General features: G+C 43.8%; 1 protein-coding gene across 1 annotated transcript in view; it reads right to left on the bottom strand.

Moving 5' to 3' along the window:
• Positions 1-9,359: 9,359 nt before the first annotated feature.
• arhgef18b (rho/rac guanine nucleotide exchange factor (GEF) 18b) overlaps positions 9,360-27,108 on the bottom strand; it is a 184,411-nt gene continuing 166,662 nt past the window's right edge. The window contains exons 19-31 of the mRNA XM_078556077.1: positions 26,067-26,321; positions 25,070-25,146; positions 24,239-24,417; positions 23,531-23,610; positions 22,766-22,942; positions 21,278-21,418; positions 21,053-21,186; positions 20,160-20,213; positions 19,184-19,231; positions 17,860-18,330; positions 13,621-14,020; positions 11,444-11,569; positions 9,360-9,595 (exon numbers count right to left, since the gene is read on the bottom strand). Coding sequence (XP_078412203.1) covers positions 9,429-9,595; positions 11,444-11,569; positions 13,621-14,020; positions 17,860-18,330; positions 19,184-19,231; positions 20,160-20,213; positions 21,053-21,186; positions 21,278-21,418; positions 22,766-22,942; positions 23,531-23,610; positions 24,239-24,417; positions 25,070-25,146; positions 26,067-26,321 — 2,309 coding nt within the window. The 3' untranslated portion in view covers positions 9,360-9,428. The remainder of the gene's footprint in view (positions 9,596-11,443; positions 11,570-13,620; positions 14,021-17,859; positions 18,331-19,183; positions 19,232-20,159; positions 20,214-21,052; positions 21,187-21,277; positions 21,419-22,765; positions 22,943-23,530; positions 23,611-24,238; positions 24,418-25,069; positions 25,147-26,066; positions 26,322-27,108) is intronic.

Here is a 27,108-nt window from a genome sequence, read left to right as displayed (position 1 = left end):
CTCCTTCTCATGGTCCAGATTTAATCTGAAAGAGATGAGGGATGTTTTGGGGAAATTGTGTAAACAGTTTTGATTGACTGCATTACCGTTTTTAAAAAATGCTCTGTTCAATTCCTGGGAACAAATGTATGACATAATCAGCATTAACTTCTGCTCCCACGGTCCAGCTTCTCTTTATCTGAACTCCCACCACTCAGCTTGGGTTTAATTGCATCAGGTAAGATTTGGAACTGGTTGATCGAGAGTTTAATCCAAATATTTTTTTTTTAGCCTGGAGCATGAAACACCTGACACATTAGCTATTCTATACCTTTGTGTCTCTTGTGAAATCCTTCCACTAAAAGACTGAGAACAAGACTGTGCAAGCAGCCAAGTCACAGCCACAACCTATCTTTAGAAACAGAGGGGCTGTAAACTTTATTCCAAGGGGGTGTTTCTAGACTGAACAAAACACTGTTGAAAGTGCTGGGCAATGCAACACGTACACATTTGGGAACCTGTTTGGCATCAGGCACTCCCCAGGCCAGGTCTAGCGTGGTCAGGTGCGGAGTAAAGCTCCTCCCATTGTGCCTAACAATACGTCACAATCCAACGCCTTTCCCACCTGCAATTGTATCAATCTGACATTGTGTAACCCCTCTGACTTACATTATCAATTTAGTGCCAAATTAGAACTATGTGCCCATGTCCATTAGGAGTTGGACTAACCAAACTCATTTCATATGGGACTCCCAGAGTAGGCAGATAAAGGAGTGCTTCAGGGAGCTCCGGTTGGGGCTAAAACTGAGTCAAAGGCCAGAGTATAACCCATCTCATCACCCAGTCTTCTACTACTCCTTCATCAAAGCTATCACATTGCAGGTGGAATGATTGTAGGGTTAACAATTCTGATTGAACATATTCCTGGAGGTTTGATTACACGGTACTTGACCACAGCTTGCAATAAGGTAAATGTTATCACATCTACCTTATAAAGGGGTCTCCTGTAATTGAGTATCTCTGCTCGTGGTTTCACACTCGCCACATGAGGAGTTAGGAGAGTGAGGAGGCAAGGAAAGTAGCCAGCCACGACTATGGCTGCCAAATGACAGAGATTCACCTTCCATTCTGGGACACACTGTGCTCCCACTGTCCTGGCCAACAGCGATGGGATGGACAATAAAATGTTGACCTTGCCAGTAATGCTCACAATCCCACGAATGAATAAAAGACAAAAATTGATTCAAGAAAAGCTTCCATTTACACAGCTTTTTCGAGACCTCAGGACGTCCCAAAGCGATTTAGTCACACACTTAGTTTTGAAAAGTAGTCACACTTGTAAAGTAGGAAACCTGGTGGCCAATTTGTGCACAGCAAGATCCCACAAACAGCAATAAGCTCATGACCAATCTCTACATGATTTCACAGTGCCCAGGGAGTGCCAATGCTGCCAACTCCTTTCTGGGTTGATTTTGGAAGGTGCTCGGTAAGACACTAGATGCTCCCCCACCTCCCAACGCCACAAGGTTGAAGGCAGAAATCAGAGGTGGAATGACTTCTAGAGGTGGTCTCCCCCACCTTAGACAGAAGCTTGGAAGCCGGAAGTGCTCCCCCTCTACCTGTTCCCAAATACAAATGTCAGCCATGTCTCAGAGTCAGGAGTTGTAACCACACTGAACAGCAACTAAAATATCCTGAGGTGTTTCACATGGAAATTCTAATTGTTTTATCAAAATAACTCTCGAAACAATATTCAAAGTAGACACACCTTCCCTTAGAGTGACCCAAAATAAAAAAAATGACAAAACCTCAAATAATGTAAACAAATATTTGAAACAATATGCTGGGTAAGTTTCTCATCATGTAACCTGGCCTCGCACTTTTTGCTATGGATACAAGAGTCCAAATCAGACAAGCCAGTTCACAGGACTCTTGTGTTGTTTGGTTGCCTTGAATCCTGTGGCAAATTTTCATTCAGAACGTGGTGAACAGTGAGATCCGGGTGACCACAGTCACATGCTGGGCTGTCCTTGAAAGCCCATTTGCAGAGAAGGTGCGACATCCTTGCACGGAGGCTGCAGATCACGTTGACTGTTTGCAAGAGGTCGAACCCCGTCAGAGGCTCTACTGTCCGATGACTCCCCAGATCTTTGTTAGCGATATTGGTTTCAGCCCAGAGGTTGCACCGTTTATCCTTTTTGTCAAAATCAGCATTACTCAAAACATTCGCAGAGCTCCAGAAAGATTTGTGAGATCTGAGTTGCACATTCAGTTGGTTCGTCATGGACCAGCAGTTCTGGGTCAGCTTCAAAACCATCAAACTATTTCGGCGCTTTTGCCTTCTAGTTCGCATCAGGAGGTGGGATGTTAGACAGGACTGGGAGCCAGGGTACAGCTGTCAACGTGTGGCTTTCCTGCTTGGTTAGCTGTTACAGAGTTGTGGCATGTATTTATTTATTTAACTTATCCATATAACACCCCAACTAGCTCTTGCAGAGTCCAGCGTGCTGAGTTTATTTTTTTTAAATTTGGATATATTAAACGCTGCTTGAGGGCACTCTTCAAAATAAGTTTTTGTCCTTTGCCCACCTTCTCCTCCTTTTCCAAAAGCAGCTGAGGTTTTGGACTGCCGACCACATCAGCTGCAACTTCATCTATCGATGTTCTCAGTCTCACTTCCTTCAATGGATTCAAAAACATCATCCATTTTTCCTCCGTTGCTAAAACAGGCCCAAGAAATCAGTTTATACTTGCAAATCAAAAACTTCCCCCTCAGCAGTTCTTGACTCTGCAAACCCAATTTTTCCACAGACTCCAATACAAGTCTTGGATCATTCTTATACATCAATGGATGGGGTTCATTCCTACACACAAACATCTCTTTCAACCTCTATTTTCCTTGTCCTTAATTTATTATGGTCAACACTACTCTGATCTTTGACTTCCAAATAACTCCCCAACATGATCTTTCACTCCAACTTTTTGTTTTGGTAAAAAAGACTAAATGAATTGTCTCTTACTTTAACACATTCTTTCCCAGGTGCTCAAGATGTTGAAACTCTACCTCAGTCTTTCTACCATCGACTGGCTGCTCAGCCCCAAAGTTTAGAGACACTTACTGAACTATCTTAGTCTTTTAGTTTTGGTGCTGTCCAACATAAATTGGCCTTGAAGCATAGAATCTGAAAGGGCTTGATGAGTTCGATGCTGAAAGGCAGTTTCCCCTGGCTGGAGAGCCTAGGACTGGGGGTGGGGAGGGTGGACACAGGGAAGTCATAGGCTCAGGATAAGGTGTCAGGCGTATAGGACTGAGATAAGGAGAAATTGCTTCACTCAGTGGACTGTGAATCTTTGGAATTCTCAACCCAGGGGCTATGGATGGTCACATTGAGCATGTTCACGATTGAGATAGATTTTCTTTTAGATTCTCTGGGAACCAAGCAGGAAAGGAGTTAAGGTTGAATTTCACCGATAATCTGATTGAATGGTGGAGCAGGTTTGAGGAGCATAATGGCCTACTCTTGCTCCTATTTTTCATGTTCCTACACATGAAACAGCATGAGCGCACACTCCCAGCTCCAACCCACTCACAATGAGCTTACACAGGCAGCACTGAATATAAACAAGGGTTTTTTTATTGCTGGAATCAGATTCGCTCTAGGCAGCTCTTTATTTTGCCATGACACTTAATTAGAATAATAATCCATCATAAAAACAAATTGTTCGACATGCTACAATCTTGTTTACAGTTCATTAAAGACAACTGAGGTGCACAATTCTGACAGAATATCAACAATTCCTTTCCCCTTTAAATTTTACAACATGTAACAAAATTAACTACAAGAACCTGTCAACACCATTAATGGCAGTCAGTGACAGGATAGTTCTTAACTATATACAATCTATACAGTCTAACATGATATATGATCAATAATACTTCCCCCCCCACCCCTTTTCATTAAATGCCATGGTCTAAACAAATGATCAGGTGACTTTACATTATAAACAGCAGTCTGGGACCTGAGTCTTTAATTGTGTTAACTGGGGCAGCAATGCAGGATTAGCAGGGACATCTCAGACTCCACTGCATTGACAGGGGCCCACACTCTCTGTTAATGTTCTCCAAACATCTCCTGAAGACACTAGCACAGCTTGACACTCAACCTTCCCCCAGCCGCCTCATCCCCAAGTGGCCTTTCTTCATGCATGAGCTCAAGACAAGAGAGCTTTAATGGGATAGTCATCCAATGGCCTGTCCACGTGTGCATATTTCAGTAGGGGCTGCTGAACAGTGATCAGCAAGGGAAGTGCTGGCTGCTTCTGCCCCTCCGTAGCCTAGGAACATAGGGTCCAATTATAGCATCCCTATCATGCGAGCAGTGATCAGTGAACACAGGGGGATTGGAGTTACACTGACTGAACTCCAGTAATACTGCTGCCTTGCCATCCTGTGAGATTTAGCATACTAGATAGGTTGAAGTGGTGACAGAATGCATTCGATTTCCTTCATCATGGGTTAGTTCAGTTGAAAGCCTGAGTAGAATTTCTATGTTGGAAGTACTGTAGTGATATAAGGTGTCTCACTCGCTCACTCTCTGCAGTCCTCTTGCACTATAGCTGCAGCTACTCCAAGTTTCATTCTGCAGCCTTTTACACTACATATAGAATCTTGTGATTTTTCTCTCCTCCTACCCTGATTCCTGGTGGAATACAGTTCCATGGGAACAGGTAGCACCCTAGTACCACACCTGAGGGGAGACTAAACAAGTACTGGCTGGGTATTGGAGCCCCCGCCTGTCCCTGGTCGTTTCAGTGGGAGTTATCCGTTGGTCAGGAGTAACAACCCTAGTTCATTTTTCCCCCCCACAGCTAGGGACCACTAAAGCAATTTGTATATTGTAATGCTACTCAGGTGGAGGTCAGCACACAGCACAGACCAGATAACAAGTAGAAAATCTGCTCTGGGTATTGTTTCTGATGATGTCCTAAGTTTTGGGGTAGAAAGTGAAAAGAGGGATGAACTGGATTTCACACTGGCAGCTTTAATGGGTTAATCATGAGAGCGGGTTTTTACTTCAACTGCTGAACTACTTTAAAGGAATCAGTACTCTTGCTGCCTTTGGTAAATTTACACCATTTCTTTTAAAGAAAAGGGAAAAAATACTGGAATATTTACAAGGGGGGGGGCCAGGTTTGAATCCCATCATTACCGAAAATGCCTATTTGAGCTTCTCCCTGGAGAAGATATTGACTAAGCTGTGAGACAGACGGAGGGGGACTTGGCTGGAGAGAGAGTACTTTACTCCAGGTAAGCCGATCTCCTGCTTAACCAGTGTCCAGAAATTAGTAAAATGCAAACTAGACATCCTAAACGTGATTTTAAAAATAGAAAGCCAATTCTATTCACTCCATGGTGTCCTGATGTGTAGCAAATAATGATTAAAGTCCTTAAAAGGATTTTAATCAACAGATTATTGGAACTCAACCTGTAATCCCACCCCTTCCCCTACACCCCCTCTCCCTACTTGTACAAAGTTGTTGAGACGTAGGCACCTTAGCTCAGAGTTCCACACACCACCTGCCAGAGTGACCAACGGAACGTTATCATTGGAGTCTGTGGGGAACCATGATCTGTAAGGACAGTCAGGGGACAGAAGTGCTGGAAATTCTGTTTAGCATGAAATGTCCCCAAGCATTTCCCTCCCACCCACCTTGTCTTTTCCCTTGTCCCTTATGTGAATAAGGAATGAAATCTCTTGCATGGTCCAATAGGCACTGATTTGCTGTTAATATTGGAGACTCAGGTCCCGGGTGGCGCAAAATGTAACAATGAATAGGGCTAAAACCTCACCCTGGAGGAAATGAAGAGTATTGCAAAGATCCAATAACGCAGAGATATGCTTCAGTAATGAAGAACCCTATCACATGACCAAGAGATCATGTGACCAGGCATTAGTCACATGACTGCACCCATTGGTGGAATGTTTCTGGATGCGTTCTTTTGCTTTTTTCATGATTTCCACTTTTCCTCTATCCTAAGACCCAAAGTACAGTAACAATTTATACAGAGTGCAATAAAGTGCTCCATGACTTAAAAAAAAATAACCACTACAAATTCAGGGAGAATAACCAGCTATAAACAAATAGGGAAAAGAAAATTGTGCTTAAGTGCAAATCGATAGAACCCGCTCAAAAAATACAAGTTTAAGATATTTCTAGTGGTTAAATCTAAAATTTAATATCTTAATTTTTTTAACCTGCCTAAAGTAACTTTCTGGAATTAGAATAGGTTGGAATAACCCAAACCATTCAGGGCATGAGGTGGGTATTCTTGTGATCTACAACTCTCCCCAAATTAAGTGTGTTAGTTTATTGACATAATTGGGCTTATTGAGAGGTTTTAAAATGGCAGTGGGAGGGGGTGAAAAATAGAGAAAGAGACGGGTCAAATGTGGTTTCACCTATACTCTTGAGATCCTATCTGTCCCTCTGGTCTACTGTCAGTAATATTCAAAGCCACCACACTCCCTCCTGGCAGAAGTTGGAGATGTTCTCCTGCTCTAGCTACTTTGCCCTTAATCTCCAAAACCTCAACCATGCATTCTGCATGAGAACTTTTTAAATAAATCAGCACCAAGTTCATATCAAACAGAGACTAGTTCATCCTCCACTCTGGAGACCAGCTCAAAAGGTCATCTCTGCTCTCCCCTGACTGTGGAGATTATAAACCACCCTAATAGGATCAAGATCACAACCCATCTACAGCCCTTCTTTGGCTTCCTTAACATCAATCATCGAAAGAAAGCGAATCCCCTAAGCCCAACGAGAATAAACTGATAAAGTGCACTTAGATAGTACATTTCCCGCTTCCTGGAGTAAAAATCAACATGGTGTCCATTTATGTTTAAACATATTAAAGACATCTGTACAAATACATGTACAATCAAGAAGTTAACTTCATTAAGTTTGGATTTTGTCCTTTTTTGATTTACATTCATTGACACCTCGTGAATGGAACACAAGATGGTCTTCACCATCAAACAACACCCTTTCCTACTCTCTCCTGAATAAATCTCAGCCGGGGGGACCTACTGTGTTATGTAGACTGCTCAATGATTGGCCAAGAGAGGGATTTGCAACATTTAATCGCCAGCTGTGCAACAAGGCTGAGTCAGGTGAGTTGTAAGGGTGCGACAACTGGCCTTAGTTCTCCCTATGGAGGGTATAAAAAAAAAAGCTTTACCCATCCTAATCTCCATCTAGTGACCACTGTTGGCCAGTGTGAGGGCTGAAGACAGGATCGTGAAGTCCTCCACAATGGAATGGTCTCTACTGACGCACGCAATCTGGGCTTACACAAGGAGAACGGTCACTTTAGTAAGATGCTGGAAGGGTAACTGGTGGGACCATAACCACAGGAACAGTCAAGAGCTTCTGGACAGGAAGGTGGAACAGGCATGGAACAAAAGGAACATGCGAACTACACAGCGCCCAGAATGCATACAGTCCTTAACTATATACGGAAAGTCTTTAGTGGGCCAAACAACCTTTACCGAAACAAATTTAACTATGCTATTCCCAAACAACAATGTGCTTCACACGTGAGAAATGAGCAAGGGGCTTGAATTGGTTTGGGTATCTGAAGCACTATTGAGCCTTTGTTTTTTTCTACCTGCACCCCCCTTGCTTCTGATTTCTGTACTACCTCTGATTATTCTAGCTTTGTGCCTCCATTTTCTTTCCATTGTGCCAGCCCCCAGTTGCCGAAAGACTAGTGTCTGGTTTTAAATATGACAATTTTGGGCAGTTGGAGGGAGTATCAGTAGCCTTCCAGTTTCGCAAAGGAGCGAGCCTGGTCACTGCTCTCTTAGCAACTCTCATTGGCCCAGTAGACAACGACCAAGATTGGACTTACTATGCTTACATGCCTAGGGCTGATCTGGAGTGCCACCAATGTGACAGCCTCATGTGCCCATGCACGAACTTTCATAAACCATCTGGTTTTTTTTCTCCCCATCTAATGAGTCAAAAGAATTTCTTGCTGTTGACACACAGCCACAATCTCACATCAAAACCTTTACACCCTAGGGCTGAACAGGACTTGCTAATTTTGTTGCAGTATCTGATCTATCACAAAGCCTGTAAATGACTCATGCGAATGCCACAACCTCAAAAGGTGGCAAGAGAGAAGCCCAAACAAAATCAATTATTTCTGGAGCTCGGGCATTGTTAGGTAGTTTGACTAAGCTTCAACATGATGACATAAGATTTTAAAACATACGCCACCTAAACCATTACAATTGTGACCTAGAATAATGTCAGCCTTTCCACTCCCCACAGAGGAATGATACCATCGAAAAAGTCACCATTACATTTTCTTTGATCCTTGGCAAAACCTTGACTAATCGCACGAAACTCATCCTCTAACTACAGCACCACATCTTCCTTCTGGCTGCACTGGTCACATGACAAAGTAACTGCTCACTATGCATGCCCCCAAAATGCCATCAACCTATAACGTTTCTCATCACAGAAAAGGCCACAGAGATTTTATTATGACTCTGGTGAAAGGGTTTCCCCCCCGCACCCCCAAAATCCAAACCTCTCACTCTCTTTTGTCCCCTTGCCACCTTACTCACTCACCAAAAACAGAGATATTCTCCAACCTAAATAGCCGTATTGTTTTCCAACTGGGATGCAAATGCCCTAGTGTTACACGTCAGTACTGTGAAACACACTCCACTGTCGGAAGAACTAAAAACACTTCCAAAAATACAAGTCACAGGTTCATTAAAAGAGCATAAGCACCCTGAAGGCATTCTCAATTCCAGGACATGGAATTAAGGTTCCATTCAGCAGCCCCATCAGTGGAAAAGATGCTTGAATTGTGCTTGCAATCTCTGGGTGGGGAGGGGAAGGGTTAGCAATTTACAGCCTCTGCCCAGATGTCCCCCATCACCACACCCCGACCCACCCCCCCCTAACCCTTTCATATCTTGTAGCCCCATGTGTCCAACCATGATTTGCACTGGCAGGGTGCCTTGAATTACTGAATGCGCCTTCAAATACGAGTGGCAGTAACCTCCAGACTATCTCCTGATAACAGGTGAAAAAACATGCACAACATATTCATGTCAATTTCTAAAAAGGACCCTCCCTTTCAAAAACAGTAGAGGTAAATACAAGTTGCTGCTGGTAATGACACTGCCATGCTTTCCGGGCAGTCAGGTTCTGGTCCCACACTGGCAATGTCTCAACTCTGAGCAGGATTTAAACGCGCTTGTCTGGGACATTATCGGCACATTTCGAGCAGTTCCTGTTCCCATCGTCAGTTCTGACACACTTCCACCCACCTCCCTCCCCCCACCCCCATCCTTTACTTTGGGAATTTCTGGGGTTTCCATGTCTACCAATGACTGCGCTGGACGTTCTGCTGCTGCTCGGGTGTTTCAGAAGAAAATGATCTCAGTGCCAGAGTCGTCCTTCACACTGGGTGGCGTTGGCTGCTGAGTCACTGCAACAATGGGCACACCCTGGGGCTGAGGGCTTCCACTCGGCACTGATGTGCTTACTGCATGCTGTAGTTCATGCTGAATGTCCACGGGGATCGAGGATTCTAGGGTGGCAAAACAAAGTTTAATTAAATCGAGTAAATTGCTTATAAAAAGATACATGAAATGGCCCAATTCTTTTTCTCCCCCACCAAGCCCACACTGATTCAAACTGACCCCAAGTCCAGTTATCCAATTTATGAAGCAGTTTGGGAAGTTTAACCCTTTAGTGGCCATTTGTCTTCTGAAAGGCAGGCACAAGAGTCAGGGCAACAGGAGAGACAATAAGAGAAAGTAGAAAACAGAAAGTTCTGGAAGGATTATTGTTTGTCAGTCCAACATCTGCAATTACAGAGTCTCAGCTTTTAACATTTATAATATACATATCGCTCTGGTGCATTGAAGTCTCACAATCTGCTACCCAATGAATAATTTCTGGGCTTTCTGTAAATAAACACAGCAGCGATTTTGCATGTAGTAGGTAATAGTAATGAGGTTAATTGAGGCCAGAATGTTGGTCAGGGCAGTGCGAGGCAGAATTCCTTTCTTCATACATTGCTAAAAAGAGAGACGTTGCCAAAGCTTTTCATTGTGCACTCATCAGGACAAACACAAGGTGTTCAAATTTCAAATGTTTGAAATTTGGCATTCTTGCATTTGTCCTGATGAGTGCAAGTTGAAAAGCTTCGGCAACACGTCTCTCTTCTCAGCAATATTCTTTTCAAACAGGCTTTTAACGTTCACATCAGCAGACTTACCACAGTCTTCTCAAGTCAAATGCACGCTTATAAAGCACCCCTCTCAAGCTGCTTTACAGTGGGCATGGAAAAATAGAGGCTCATGACGCTGAGCAGGAAGCAGAGAATTTTGGAGAGGTGACTCAAGGCCCGATTAAACAGGAAGGTCCTGGGGGAACTCCTGAAGGCGCCAAAGTAACAAGGGTTTTCCAGAAGAGTTTAGGGACGATTGCAGAGATGTAGTTAGTGGCTGAATAAGGCAGGATGCATTCTCCGACGTAGGGTTGGAGAATATCGTTTGTGGACCACCGATGGGAACTAAACGGCTGCACAGTGACTGTCCTTCAAAGTAAATCATGTAAAACACAATGGGCCATTTCTGAGAGAGACTAAATAAGGCGCTATACAAGTGCAAATTTCAGATCAGGGCTACAGTGAGGCATGGGGGGACTTCAAAATGGGGTGAGAACATTAAAGCCAATGAGCTGGTGATGGAGAGTCAGTGGGGGAATGGGTGAGGATGCACAAGGACAAAGAAAGCCTTGGAAAAGGGGGGCTGTTTCGGGTGCAGGAGATTACTTGGTGATTTAATAGCAATGTTGACAAATATGAAGAGTTAGGGCAGAGAAGATGAAAACATACAATGCCTGTGGCTGAGCGGTATAGACAAGGAAGCACAAGATCAAATGCAAGAAATTTAGGACAGAGAGCATCAAAACTTTTTTTTTTATATACACAGTATATTATAAGCTTTTGGGATACACGTACAAAGTTTATAATTGAAGGAGAGATCAAGGCAACATTTAAGAATGGGATAGATGGGTAGCTAAAATAGAGGGAAATAAAAGGACATAGAAACATTGGGTACATGGGATTAGGAAGCTATTTGTATGGAGGATAAACACCAACATGGACCACTTCAGCCGAACAGCCCATTTCTGGGCCGTAATTTCTATGTAGCTTCCACATTTGTAGTGATTGCTGCATAGTCTCTGTTTCTAACAATAGGTTAAATAAGCAATTGGAAGAATTGAGTATATGAGAACAGGGCAGGCATTTGAGATTAGGACGACAAGATGGATTAGGAGGGCTCAAAGGCATTTTTCCATTTCCCTATAATTGCACGGGCCTTGGTAAGTTTGAGTGCAAACTGAGCAAGAAACTTTGGAGCTTCACCTTGGTGGGAGAAACTTTGGCTGCTCGATATCATTGGGCTCGATGACCTCCTGCCTCTTAATGCCCCATCATCCTTTGCAAAAAACTTCACCGGGTTGTTTTGTCGGAGGTCTCCAGTGACTGATCCTAAATGGAAGGAGAATGCTTGTTTTATTCATGGATGCATTAAGGGAAACAAGTAATAAGAAGAGAGAAAAGGAACAAAGGGCACAGCTAACTGCTTGGTTAAGTGCGGAACTGAATCATATTGACCAAGGACACAGTATTTAGTGCCTTCATCTGTTCTGAGTTAGTGAAATCAGCTAAAACAACAATGGGCCACTGTGATTGCTCTGTGCCCTGGGCTAGGGAGGATAAATATCAGCCAGGGCTCCTGCACGTAACTTCTATCCAGTTGCAGACAAGCCTTTGACGCATTGGGGATATTGTGGTTAAAGCAGATGGTAGAGCTCCCTAGGAGATTGTTTTAGACTTTTGGTAAAGTTCCACATGAAAGACTTCTAATGAAACTAAAAGCCATGGGAGTCGAGAGCTGGATATGGGGTTAGAGAAATAGATGGTTTGAAAGGAAAAAAAAAATGAAAGCAGACAGTGTTATGTAATGGGAGAGTGAGGGGGAAATCCATTGATAGCCAGTGTTGGGATTTGAGGAGGGGAGGGGGGGCGCAGGGTTGGCGGGGGATGGCGCTGACTGGGTCGTACAGGGGAGTGTTGGAATTTGAGTGGGAGTGAGATGGTGTTCAGTGGGTTCCACAAGGGTCACTGGTGTTGAGAGGCATCTGTTTGGAATAACAGAATGGTTACAGCACAGGGTATTAAGTGGTTTTCCAGGAATTAATGCTAGAAGTGGGGAGGCCCGTGAGGGGGCTAGAAAGGGGGAGGCAGTGATGGTGTTGAGTGGGTCCTACAGTTCAGGCTGTAAAGAAGGTAGCGCAAGGACAACGTCACTGAAGTATATGAAATACTAAATGGTGCACAAACTAAATCCAGCATGAACAAGGAAGGTAGTGCCAGAGGTCAGAAATAATGATATCAGATAGTGAGAAAAATATTTGGAACAATTTGCCCACTGGTGTAAAGGAACATCTTTACAAAAATATTAAGGTGTCCAGAATGTCAAAGGTATTGCTGAAAAGAGAGACAGGCTGTCGAAGCTTTTTGTCTTGCACTCATCAGAACAGATGCAAGAATACCGAATTTCAAAGGAAACATCAATTTATAAACACAAGCAAAAACAGTGCTGATTGGTTAGCCAGTCACCTCTGATGGGTCGAGGCATTGCCACGAGAATGCCCTAGGGAGCCATTGTTCCCCATGCTTTTGTTTAATTTAAAAAGATGCAATGCCTGTATACGCTCTTCTGCTTGCAGGGGGCAGAGCCCCATGTATAAATATATGTAGCTTTCTAGCAAGTGTAAGTGAGCTACACTGCGAGCTTGACTGATACTCTTAAATTGGTTGTCAGCGTAATTCTTGGCACACTCAAGATTATTCAGCAAGTGCTTCCCAATCGCAGGATCACATCTAAAGTTAAACATGACATTGAGTTTTGCATGCTTGGGCTGGTTGAATACTCTGATTGGCCAACCGATCAGCACCCTTTTCCCGTGCAGTATAAACTGACGCTTCCTTTGAAATTTGGCATTTTTGCGTTTGTCCTGATGTGTAAGGCAAAAAAGCTTTGACAACACTTTTCTCTCTTCAGCAAACCTCAAGTCTTGTGCTAGCAAATGTCAAAGGTGTTAAACAGGACGAGATGGAGTACAGTGGGATGGTCTTCCAAGAGAAAGTTAGGGTCCCAGAGTGATGGGTTTTGATGAGGGTGTTGTCTTACGAGTGTGGTGGGTTTCGTGGGATGTTTGGGTGCTAGAATAACAGGCTTCAGTGGTAGTTAGGTTAACAGAAGGCTGCGCTTCAAGTGGGAGAGCCAGGGTGTTAGATGGACAATTTGTTGCCCATGAAGGTTCTTCTGCCCTTCGGACCCCTGTTTGAAACTGCAAATGAGAACACAGGATAGATCTTGGTTTTCAATGTCATAGGTAATGTATTAGGGAGCTACAGCCAGTCCTGGGCTAAATCCTAAAAAAGGAGCCAACACTTGCACGCTAAAATGGGTAAACAAAATAACAATTCAAGTTGGAAAAGACCGAGTAAAAAGAGAAGACAGTGAGGCGTACCTGTGCCATGTGATATTGAGAAGGAGGGCATGCCAGAAACGGACTGCCGGTCCTTTCCTTTTCCACCCTTCTCCTTTCCTCCTTTCAAGGTGGCAAGTTTGGTGGGGATTTTCTGCTGGACTCCGGTGTGCTTCATAATCTGATTGGTGGCACTCACGAGGTGGATGGGTACCTCGGTCTTTGGCCCAAGGGACGATCGATTCTCAGTGCGTACAAACATCGAGGCAGTGCTGTTCTCCCTGTGAAGCTGGATTTCAATGGGTCGCTCGCAGAGTTCTGCCACCATGTTCGGCTGTCCATACTTTAGGCTGTGCTGGGCCATTCCCCCCTCATTCAGTGGTAAGGGGTTCACTTCCATTCGGTCCCCGTCAAGGCTCTGTGAGTGAGGAAAGGCTGGGATCTAAGAGGCAAAGATAAACTGCATGAGTCCAAGGCAGTTCAGCTATCAACAGCCTATGTGGACTGGGAAACAAAGGATACTTCATGGCTGCATAAAACAATGACCCTGGGATTAAGAGTCCCATTATCTACCAAGTGAGCTACCAGGGCTGCATAGGAACTTGCTGCACAAAGCCTTAATACACTGCGTCTAGCTTAAGGAGGCAGCACTCATAAAATATCTGACATTTGAGATCTCATCATGGATTGTGAACTGGAATGAATTGCAGTAGTGAAATCAATGCCGTTCACACATATTCCAAACACCAGACACAAACTGGAAAGCGTCATGAACAGAAAATGCTGGAAAAACAGACTCAAAATATTAACTCTGTTTCTCTCTCCACAGATGCTGCTAGGCCTGCTGAATTTTTCCGGCACTTTCTGTTTTTGTTTCAGATTTCCAGCATTCGCAGTATCTTACTTTTAGCTTCACGTGTGCCGGCAGCCACACTGTGGGCTGAGTGTGTATGCACAACTCTTCCAGATGCCTTTCTGGTCGGTGGCAGGAGATATAAACACACAAGCATAAAAGCTAAGGCCATACAGGAATTTTTTAAAAAGTCACGAGCAGGAATAGGTTTCACACCCCCTCAAGCCTGCTCTGCCATTCAACAAGATCTTCCACCTCAGCTCCACTTTTCCACTTTCCTAATTGATATGGCTCGTGTTACCCCAGAGTTATTTAAACATGGTAAACGGTCAGTAGCCAGAGTACACGTTATTCATATTTTGAGCAACATTTAGCTGAAAACCTTACTTCAGTTGGTAGCATTCATACCTATAAGTCAAGAGGCCATGGGTTCAAGTCCCATTCCAGAGACATGAGCATGTTAGAAAGACCGGCACTCCATGGCCCAATTTCGAAGCAGAGGTGGAGAGCACCCAGCCAACATTCATTCCCCTATCAACACGTAAAATGGATAAGTGATCATGAATTTCATAATTTTGCTCCAGTCTGCTGGGTTTACAGTGACTACACGTCAAAACTCATTTTTCCAGTTGCAAAGCTCTTTGCAACTTCCCAAGTCTTAAAAGCCACTATACAAAAGTTCTTTTCGCTCTTACACTGAAGTTATTTTCCTACACGCCTGAGCAAGAGATCAGCTCACTAGTTAGTGACAAGCATGCAGGAGACACAATGGGCACATCCCCAGGCTTCACCTTCTCCGCCAGCAAGAAAAGTGGAAAAGTACTCCATCATGTATAGCGGGGATTACCCAGGTTCAACTTCCTGACCATTTCCACCTTAGCCAATCTGGCTTTCCTGTTAAAAAATAAATAGCCATCTCTTCCCAAATGATGAGCTCCAATTGCACTTATCCGAAGGCTCAATAAACCTCAAGCTTCTTTGCACGATGGCCTTCATAGAGAAATCAGGTCTTGACTGAACCAACGCCCCAGAGCACAAACAGCTGGTGAATAGAGTCCCCATCTTTGGCCCTGTTTCCAAAGACATTTTCACCTTGAGGTTCTGACCCTTTGAGGCAAGCTGCAAAAATGGTTACCGCATTTCTCAAAATAATCGAGACTGTGTCCTGGAATGCAATTCATTATATCAAAGAGCTTTGGAATGTTTGAGGGCTTTTGAACCTGTATATAAGTGTAGGTTCATCCTTTACAGGGGCAGGGGAGGCATGGGGCCCAGATTGGGAAAAGGGAAAAGTCATCCCTCACGTGTAAAGAATGCAAAGATATACTGAAATGCAACTTCAGTCACTGCATTGTTGATAAGCAAAAACATTTTTCCCCATTATTAGTTAGTAGCTTAGTCCCAGTGACAAGCTATCACTTTTACATTGACTGTGACTATTCTTTATTGATGCTGCACTGCACAATTGCTTCACTGAACCAATTACCATGGCTGAATTACCATAGAACAGCAACCTTACAATTATTCTGATCAAAGAGCCACTACTGCCCCCCAGTGGGTCTTTACCTCTATCACAGTATAAACCAATTTGGAAAATGGGTTTGAAAAGGCAAGATCTGGCCATCTACAGCAATAGTTCCAGCTGCTACTTCTCTCCATAACCCAGTTTTCAGCCACGGCTCAGTTGGTAGCACTCTCACCTCTGAGTGAGAAGGTTCCAGGTTCAAGTCCAGGGCTTGAGTACAAAAATCAATCCGGTGCAGTTCTGAGGGAGCGCTGCTCTGTTCAAGTAACTGTCTTTGGATAAGACATTAAACTGAGGCCCCAGCTGCCTGCTCTGGTGGATCTAAAAGATCCCATGACACAATCTTGAAGTTATCTCCCGTATCCTGGCCAATATTTATCCCTCAATCAACATCACAGAAACAGATTATCTGGTCATTATCTAATTTTTTATGGGAGCATGCCATGTGCAAATTGGCTGCCATGTTTCCTACATTAACATCCTACACCTCAAAAGTACTTCACTGGCTGTAGAACGCCTTGAAGTCTTCGGTGGTCATGAAAAGCACTGTGTAAAAGCAAACCTTTCTTTTTGCCATCTTTTTGTAATACAGTGGCTACCTGCAACACCCTCACTGCCTCCCAGCTCAGGTCAATTAACTCATTACAGACCAGATCAGGGGGTAATGCTGGAAGCACTCTGCTCCCCATGGCTCTATACCTCACTGGCTGGTACATTCAGCCACCCAGGAACCACACAGAAGAATCCACAATGCATTTTTACCTGGGCCTTGTTTCTGTGGATTTTGCACCCAGCCTTTTGCTAACCATTAGTGTTTCAATCACGCTTATTCCGCTTGTTACGAAATTAAAACCATGTGACATTTTTGTTAAGCTGGCTCTCCGTGTTCCTTTCATTCCTCAATGCAAGGCCCTGGTGAACTGCCTTATGGCAGCTTTGGGGACCCTTGGTGCCCTGACCAATACTTATCCCCTAACGACCATCGTTAATCACAGATTACTTGGTCATCATCTCATTGCTGGTGTGGAAGCTCCTGCGCGCCGATTGGCTGCCGTGTTTTCTACATGACAACAGTGACTACACTTCAAAAAGTACTTCACTGGTTGTCAAGCGTTTCAGGGCTTTCTGAAGTTGACAGGGGTACTATAAATGCAAATTTTTTTTTTAAAACTAAAAACCAGGTCCAGATACCAACGAAGGCCTGATTTAACTCTGTTGATTCAGTTTGTGCATAGTGCAAGGAGCATCAGCACTGCAGCAACCAGTCAAAGCGCTAGCAGGTTCAGTGGTCCTGATTAGTACAAGGTTTTCAGGGAGATTTCTGCAGTTGATCAACCCACTGGTACCAGAGCTGTATCCAGCCTGATTCAGCATCTTCAGCAGGGAATTGAGAATTAAGATGTAGGAAGAATGGCTTGCATTTATATAGCACCTTTCATGACCTCAGGATGTCGCAAAGTGCTTTATAGCCAATTAAGTACGCTTGAAAATGGTCATTGCTGTATTGTAGGAAATATGGCAACTAAGTTACATACAGAGCACTCCCACAAATAGCAATGTGATAATGATCAGGTAATCTGTTTTTAATGATGGTGGTTGAGGAATAAATATTGACCATTCTCGCCGTGGGAAAATTTTCCTGCTCTCCTTCAATGTAGTGCCATTTGGAATGTTTTACTTTCAAAGTGGGGCTTGGTTTAACATCTCATCTCATCTCAAAGATGGCACCTCAGACAGTGCAGCACTCTTCCAGAACTGTCCTGGAGTATTGGGTCTATATTTTTAAGCTTAAGTGTCCACAGTAGGACTTTGTACCTGCGACCTTTTGACTTAAGCACAATGAGCCATGGCTGACATGTCATCATACAGGTCATTCCAGTGAAGATTAAGCCCAATTCATTACCTGTCCAGCTTCAGTTGGAAACAGGACTGTGTTGTGCTTCAATTGTTTGCGCTGTCGCTGCTCCAGGCGTTCCCTGTCTTTCTCTACCGTCCGCTGGGACTCTCGGAGACGCTCCAGGTCCTGCTGGTAGTCCTGCCGGTGTCGTTCCAACTCCTCCTGGTCCCGAGCTAACCGTTCCTTCAGCTGCTGCAAGTCCTCCTCGCGCTCCTGGAGCCGAGCCTCCTGGGCATCAAGTTCACGCTTCTGGCGTTCTCTTTCCCGCTCCCATTTCTGCTGCTCCTGCCGCACCTGGTTCTGCAGCTTCTGGACGTTGGCCCATTCCTCACGCTGTTTCTCAAAGTTCCGCTGCTTTTCCTGCTCCAGAAGCAGGCTCCCGCGCGAGGCTGGAGGGCGAGACTGCCTATCCCGCTCCCCACTTGCACCTGTGCACCGCTGCATCTCAATGTAGCTGTCCTGTTGGGCAATCAGAACCTGAGGGACACACACAGGGTATAGGCCATGAAAATCCAGAGCTGCTAAATACACAGGCATGGAATATACAGCCCAACAGGAGGTCACTGTGTCTGCCCCATTGCTAGCTCTTCAACTGGAACTATCTACTCTATTCCTGAACCCCCCAATCCCTCTGCTCCTCTACCCCATTCAGACACTTATTTTCCAAGGACTGCGTGGTTTCCTTATTTTTCCTACCAAAAAAATACCATCTTGCACTTATCTTTATTGAGGTTCATTTGCCAATTCTGCAACTTTATTAACATCTCCTTGTACTTTATTGGAGTTCTCCTCTGTATTAACTACATCCTTCAACTTTCTATCAACAAATTGTTTATGTAAATTGTGAACCACAGCACTCCCAGCACTGACCCTTCTAGGAATCATTTCCCACCTTTTGTCAGTCTGAGTAACTCTGGTTTATTTTGTAGCTAGCTTGCTATCTATTATGATACCAGTCCCCTGATTCCACATGTTCTGATGTTAGTTATGAATCTATTTGTAGTACATTATTGAAAGTCTTTTGGAAATCTAAATATATTACATCTACTGAATTACCCTATCAGTTACATTTTCTAAGAATTACACTGTGTCAGACACGCAGGCACTGGCTCAATAAAATGAGCTGATACCATCAAGTCCTTCATACAAAATGGTGACACTTGAATACAGTAGGGGAAACAAACCCCTGAAATTATTTAGTTAGCTCTAGACGCTATGACTGGGGGAGGAATGGGAGGATTATAAATTCTCACTAGATGGGGTGAATTCCCTTAGTCATCTGTGTCCATCTTGTGAACTTGTATTATTAGAATTATTTTAAAACACTCACCTTCAGCTTGTACAGCTGTGATGTCAGTGTCTGCACACTCTGGACCAACTAGAGAGAGAACCAGACAGCTGTTAGAAGGAGAAATTATGCAAATTTCCTACAGCGAGAATGTTAATTTAAATCAGAATCTGTTAAACCTGCTACTTTCCTGTGTATTTGTTGTATTGCTATGGTCAGTACATCTCTCAACATTCCCCTCATGTTTGTCACAAGTTGTAAATGTACAGCCCAAAATGCACTACCTCCTTCCTTCATTTCCCATATTAAGAGATATGGAGCAAGGGCGGTACAGAGAGTCAGGCCATAGGTCAACCATGATCTCATTAAATGGCAGAACAGACTCGAGGAGCTAAGTGGCCTCCTCTTGTTCCTATATGCTAAAAACCAAGTTTAGCATCACCTTATGATTACTGCATTACTGTTACCTCATCTGTTCTCCTGCCTCTTTTCAAGCTTGGTTGGGTCCTCCTACATTATTGAAAATTCATTCTTAAGTTGCAGGCATTATTGCTCATCCCTAATTGCTCTTGGGGAACGTGATGGTGAGCTGCCTACTTGAACCACTGTGGTCCATGTGGTGAAGGTACAACGTACACCCATAGCACTGTTAGGCAAGGAGTTCCAGGATTCTAACTCAACAACAATGAAGGAACAGCCGATAGCTGTCCAAGTCAGGACGGTTGGAGCTTGGTTCTCCTATGCCTCAGCTGCCCATGTCCTTCTAGGTAACTGCAGGTTTGCGGGGTCGGGGGGATGCTGAAGATGCCTTGGTGAGTTGCTGCAGTGCATCCTGCAGACAGTACCACTGCAACTGTGGTGTGTCGGTGTAGAAGTGGGTAAATACTTAGACTTATAGATACCTGTTCTGAACACTTAGGAAAATATCTTTCCTTTTATTATTTTACTTTTGCAGATAACATCGCCTTGTTTTGTCAAAGCCATTTATAAAACAGTAGTAAGAATGACAGAATCTTACCTCTGTATCATGTAGAAAACTGTTACTAATGCTGCACCATCGGGATAGATCACTCTGAAATAAAGCGAATGGAGCCACCAGGTTAAATACTGCTTCAGGGAATGGCCAAACAGACACTTCTGGCACATAGTCAATCCAATAACTGTTCAAACCAGTGCAGTAACAGGATGGGTTGCTGTGAAATCTGGTGGCTAATGCTGCTGCCAAATGCCTGATGTTTAAAGTGTTAATTTCTGCACACAAAGGTGTTTTTTCTTCTGTTCATTAATGCCAGCAGATTAACCATGTTTCTCCATTTTGTATCCATGCTGGCTTTTGCGTGAATTAAAGGAGGAAAATCTTCCCCTTATTTCTATGTCTCAATGTGAGGAATTAATCACAGGATCTTTACAGTACAGGAGGCCGCCATTCAGCCCATCGAGTCTGCACTGGGTAGAATGCGCCGTAGGTATTAGATTAAATGCACAAGATTTAGGACAGAGACGAAGGAGGGCAGTGAAACAAATTAGTGGAGTTTGTGGCTGAAGTAGAGACCAAGTCCACATTTCAGATTTGGGTTAGATGGACGGTTGAAGGAAAAGGTATTAAAGGGATATGGAAACAGAGCAGCCAAGTGGGGTTCAGCATAACGGTCATGTGGAGATTAACAATACAGGCTAATTAGGCCAAACGGCCTGTTGGAGTGTTGTAATTTCTATCTAATTATGATTTCCATTATGTATGGGATAATTATTATTTACACCATTCTATCAGATAGGAAGGGGATTACAATCAATTGCATGTCAAAGGTTAGCATGTTAGATTTTATTATTGAGGAAGTAAAGGGAAATATGGTGGACACTGGACACAGGGATGAAACCTCTACCATTAAAGACTTTTTAGAATTACTGTACCATTCGTCCACTCTCACTGTCACTGCACATGTCCTGCAGCTGAGGTTCAGAACTAGCCCGAGATCCAGCCTTTTCCTTCAACTTCAGCTCGCTGCTGGAAGAGAGTGTGTTTGACTTTTTTTTGATGGAAGCATCTAAAAACGAGAGGTCAAGAGGTAAGTGGAAAACTGCAGACCCGGCAAAAAGACCATTGCAACTTTCACAGAGCCAGCCGCTCCAACTTACCTTTGGTTAGATTAGCGGAACTGCTGTCGTAGCCTCCAAACGTCTCTGCTCGCCGCGGCAACCCTGAGGAGCCCAAGCTGTCGTCCGACTGCCAGCTTATGCTGCTGGGCTGAGCGGCAATTAAGTTTTGAAGGTTTTCAACTGGAACAATAAACAGTCTGCTGTTTATACAGGATTTGATCAGAAAAACCCAAGGGGTCTCGGCACCCTCAATGGCCAATCCCTCTTTCTAAAGAGTGTGTCATTTTATTCTTATGAAAAGAAAGACACTTTTCGCAGATTGGTCACTGGTTTCTTTCTTGTTTTTGTTTGCTTTCCCCGGGAGTGAACATTACTAGTGTTTGGGGAGAAGACTGGTGTGCAAATTGATACCATCAAACGGACAGATGAGTCAGTGGGGACATCAATGATGGTCCTAATGGCCTTCTCTTCCAGGTTGTTTCCTGAAAGGCAGCTGCAACTTCTATAATGAATATGTACAAGTGGGTATCACTGGGAAAGGACGTTGTCCTTTAAACTCTCGTGGGTTGTCACTAGAGTGACAGGCATAGGAGTAGGCCATTCAGTCCCTCTTTCACCATTCAATTAGATCGTGGCCGACATGAATTGGTCTTCAATCCACACACACACACACACATCGGATGTCAGAGAAAGACCAAGAGTTTGTGCCACTTGAAAGTGCAATGGTCTAAAGTCAGGTCCTAGAGATGAGACCCACAATATCGGTGTCCATGAGCTGAGAGGAAGATTTTTTTTTTTTTAAATTCCCAGTTAAGCCAATTTAAAACACATTTGAGAGCTGTTTAAAACAAATCTGAGAGCTGTGCAGGGGATTAATAGTACAGCACGGCAGATTTGTTTTGTTAGATTTAACAGGGAGAGGCGTTTCAACAGTGAAGTTTTCACCTACACCTATTCTAAACATGCAAGAGTTTAAGATTAAAAAATGCAAGCCATTCCACTGCCAGCACTTGGTCAGGTTAAGATCAGGAAGGTCAATGATTAGATGCACAGTCAGTAGTGAGTTAGTTGAACTTAGTCAGGGTGGCAAGAGGGGAGGGTGACAATTGTCTCTGTGCACTGGGCCAAAAAAATGAGGATGGGGGCACAAAATGTCAGGTCTTCTTTCAGTTGTGATGCTTCCATGGTCAAACAGCCTGCTAACACTCATTGTCACAACTTAGCTATGAAGAATGGCCATTGATTGAGGTGCCAAAGAATGGCTGTGCTCAAGTGTCAGTATCTTTAGTGGAGGAAATAAGAAAACCAAGGGAGGAATAAACAAGGACTGTTTTTTTAAAAACATTTGACTTGTTCATTATTATTCAAGTACACAATAGGTGAGTGGGTTCTCGAGAGTAGATACACACTTACCCTGTAACTACATTAACCAAGACATAGAATTTTCATGGCACATCTGCATTCTTAAAATCACTTTGACCCCACCCCCGTCTCACTGCTAGTTCCAAATACACAGCTCTAACTCACTTTCTTTCAGCGCTTCATTAAGTATGACATCTCGCTGAGACTCCAGGGTGTCAGCTCGAAGCAGCACACGTGGTCTTCCGGCATCCAGATACCCATTAACTTCCGCTATATCGCTGTAAATTTCCAACTTCTCAGTCAGGGTCCGCTTGAGCACTTCGTCCTTTGCGCTCAGAGATTCTAGAGACGGGGCAGACAAGAGCAGCGGTGATGCAAAACTGCCGATCACTTCACCAGGTTGCATAACACAGGGCACTGCCACAATCCAAAACTTGACATGCCCAAACTAACCAATTGCAGCTCATCAACTGTGCTGGGGTTAAAGGCACCACCAGATGCAGCACGAAGCCACACAAACCCAAGATCAACAGTAAGGGTGTTAACAATTCAACATCACCCTGGGTTAGAGGGAGCGCAATGTTTCCACTCCTGAGCAATGTCCAGCGAATCTCCTATACCAAGTGCACGCATACTGCTATACTGTGCGAGGACAGAATTTTATTTGGCTGTGAAGCCTTCCATAATCAAATAACTGGCTAACACTCAGTGTTTAGGTTCACAGGTCAAGAGGCAAGGCCTGCTAGTACCTGTGCACCTCCAGCATAGGCCAACACCTACAATTCTGGGTGCCTGAAAAGGACAATGTTCCAAATACCCACAACAACAGACCTCACCTCGATGGGAGTAAAGAAAAAAATGACAATATGGAAAAACAGAATTATTTAGTCTCAAAACCCCAGTAGCAGGTTCTCTGCGATATCATCTTACGCTGGAGCTCTTTGATTCGGGCTGCTCTTCTCTCATCCTGCTGCCGTTCTTCACCTAGGGCTGCCTCTTCCATTGGGTACCTGGGGGAAAGGGAAAGCTGTTTAGATACTGACATGAAATCAGCTGATCTCATCTGCAGGCAGAGCCTCTCAGGTGTGGCAGTTTCTGCCTTGGTAAAGAAATAAAAAAAAAACATTTCTATTGAGCCTTGAACAACCACAGGGCATCTTAAAGTGTTTCATAGCCAACAAAGTAGTTTTTTTAATCACTATTGTAATGCAGGAGACATAACAGCTAATTTGCACACAGCAAACTCCCCATGAACAGCAACATGATAATGGCTAGGTAATCTGTTAGTGATGTTGGTTGTAAGGAACTTATTACAGACCCAACTGGTGATTAAAAGAGGGAAGGGGGTGCAATGGGGGTCAGCAGTTACTGGGCCCAGGTCCTGTGAGGGAATAAGGGGAGGAAGAGCTGTTCAAGGCCAGCTAACAGTCTAAAGATAGTTCTGAATGACAAATGAAGGTAAAAGTCATGTTTTTAAATGTATATGTGTGTCACAGACATGGCGTGGGATTAGCAAGGTTGCTTGGAAAGAGGCATAGACACTCATGGGTTGGCACTGCTCTCCAACTAATGAAGTCACCATAATACACACAACGTTGGCACTTCAGAGAGGAAGCAGGGTTTGCAATGCCACGTTACCTGTCAATTGCATCCCGGATAACAGCCATCCAAGTGTTGCGTTCCTCCTTAGAGTTGGTGTGGATCTCGTACATCTCGGGCCCTTCGTCAGAGGCACTGATGAGGAACATTCCTTTCTCTTCATTGGCCACTTCCCTGACAATCAGCTTGTGCAATGAGATGCCAGCTGGCTTCTGGTCCTGAGAAGTTGGGAAATGTGGAGACCAAATTAGAGTGAGTGTAAAATGACTCAAAACAGCCAGAGCAGCAGTAACAGAAAATTAAAAACACAGAAAGGGAACAAATAATTCCCTTTTCCTCTAACCTTCAGCTCCCTCTGCCAAGCATGTAGGGTTAAAAATCAAGCTTTTACTGACTGGGCCTGTCTGGAGAACTGTCAGTGCCATTGGAACCATACTCCAAGCTGGACTGACTCAACTTCTTCAAGGGGACAAGGCATACAGTACATTAGAAACAAAAACAGAATTACCTGGAAAAACTCAGCAGGTCTGGCAGCATTGGCGGAGAAGAAAAGAGTTGACGTTTCGAGTCCTCATGAGCCTTCAGCAGAGGGTCATGAGGACTCGAAACGTCAACTCTTTTCTTCTGCTGAAGGGTCATGAGGACTTGAAACGTCAACTCTTTTCTTCTCCGTCGATGCTGCCAGACCTGCTGAGTTTTTCCAGGTAATTCTGTTTTTGTTTTGGATTTCCAGCATCCGCAGTAGTTTTTTGTTTTTATACAGTACATTAACACTGATGCCTTGCACCGCCCATGGCTTACATCCTTGGTTCATAAGCATACAGATAAATATGTTCTGTTAATAGACTGTGCTTTTCACCCTGCACTTACCACTGTAGCAAACGAGTATTTCTGGTCCTTTTCCTGAAGTAACAGAATCACATCTGACAAGACGAGGGCTAGAATATCTAAGAAGTGGAACACAAACATAATTAATGAAATATCAATACTCTCTCCCCCAAAAATCAAACACATCTTTGCTGTCTAATTCCCCAAATTTCAGACTGTTACAGCCAGAAATTCTTCAGGGATTTCAAGCTCTCCCCAAACCTTGGTTCCTGAGAATCTCTTCCAACTTTCCCCTTGAAACTTTGTATTCCATCATGGTGCACCTGTTCTAATGAAAGGCCATCAACATGAAATGCTAACTCTTTCTCTCTCCACAGGTGTTGCCGGACCTGCTAAATATTACCAGCATTTTCAGTTTTTATTTCAGATTTTCAATATCTGCAATATTTTGCTTATATATGTGCCTCATTTTTAATTCCACTATGCTGCATATTTTATTAATCTCAATCAACTAAATTTGCCATTGGTCTGCCCAGGTATAAACTGTATTGAGATCTCATTAAGATCTTGACTCCTTTCTTTAGTCCATAGAGCCCTCTTCTTTGCTGTTATCCATCAAGTGTCAGTTCACCATATAAAAAAAATTGTGAGTTATAGTCACACAATGAATTTAACCATAACACTGGCTGGAACTAATTCTGAGAGTGCGCAACGTTATCAGAGGTATTATCTTTCAGATGCAACATTAACCCCAGATTGCCATTTTCCTGTTCAGCTGAACTTTATCAAAAGCCTTCTGGAAGTCCACATTTTTTCATCAACATTATTTAACAACAGCAGTTAGCACTGATGTTAAAATAATGCCAAGCGAAAAATGAGGGTTGCTTACCAGCTCAGACCCAGTCTCCCTCTTGATTCGACTCTTGTTGGTGCGTTGTACAGGCTGCATGTCCTGCAAAGGACACTTCTTACAGTCAGCTGCCTTTTAACACTTCTCCACTTCCGTGAAACAAAGTTGTAAACATAAAGGGATTTCTACCTTTTAATCGTCCGGATGCAGCCTTCCAACAGACGACCCCTTCATGCAAAAGTCTCCTCTTTGCTCTCAGCATGTCTATTTTACGAAAGGTGTTTCTATTCTTGAGCTTGGCTATCGACTTGGGTTCCATCCGATTCGCAATCTCCTTCAAACGCCGAGCTTTCTCGTGCTCGCTCACTTTCTCGTCCACCTCAGTTATTGCGTCCTTTATCAGAAGCAACGCCTTAGTCAGCTCTTCATGATCCTCCGAGCCAGCTTTGAAAGACACAGGAGCACTTATCAAACATACGACTGCATACCATCTGGAACCTCCGCTTGAGGGATGGAAATTCCCAAGTATTTACTTCTCCCAGTGTCGTTCAGCAGCCATAATGCCATCCAGTCTCCTATTTCAGATTTTCTCTGAGGAATGTTGCACCACAGGATAATGCAGTGGGGTCTGTGCCTATAATTTCCCCACACTGTAAGCTTCTGATTTCAAATCAGAGAACAAGCAGCTCTTGGGTGGAAGCCTGCACTTTCACCACAAGGAGAGAGGAAAAAAAAAAAACACTGTAGGACCCTTGGTTCTATTAACTAGTCCCATTTTAATGAAACCTTCTCGCTCAAAAGTATGGAAGCTGCCCCCTAACATCACTCTCTGTGAGCCAGGCAAGGAGAAGGTATAATATTGCAACCCGGCTGGGTCAACATCTCATAGCTGGACAGGCTGTGAGTACAGGGCCAGAGATGATTGGGGCAACAGGATCCTGGAAAAGAATGAGTTAAGGGTAGGAAACAATGTGGTGAATCTTGACATTTCATAATAGAGGAACAGGTGTCAAAAAAAGGGGGGATTTGAAGCTGATGAGGAACAAGGGTGAAAAAAATCTCAGAGCAGCAATGAGCACACTGGTGCTTGTTAGAGAAAGACAAGGAAGGTTGCGATGGAAAAAGAGGGTTTGGATCATCAAAACGTTTTGTGCAAAAACTATATGGTTGACATATCCCAGTTACACAACTAACATCGTTTCATTCTGCTAAATTTTTGAAAAGTGGAGTA

This window comes from Cetorhinus maximus, chromosome 13 (genome assembly GCF_964194155.1).
Source record: "Cetorhinus maximus chromosome 13, sCetMax3.hap1.1, whole genome shotgun sequence".
In the NCBI taxonomy this organism is placed as follows: domain Eukaryota; kingdom Metazoa; phylum Chordata; class Chondrichthyes; order Lamniformes; family Cetorhinidae; genus Cetorhinus; species Cetorhinus maximus.
Note: the sequence above shows the minus strand (reverse complement) of the source record. Positions and strands in the feature narration are given on the sequence as shown.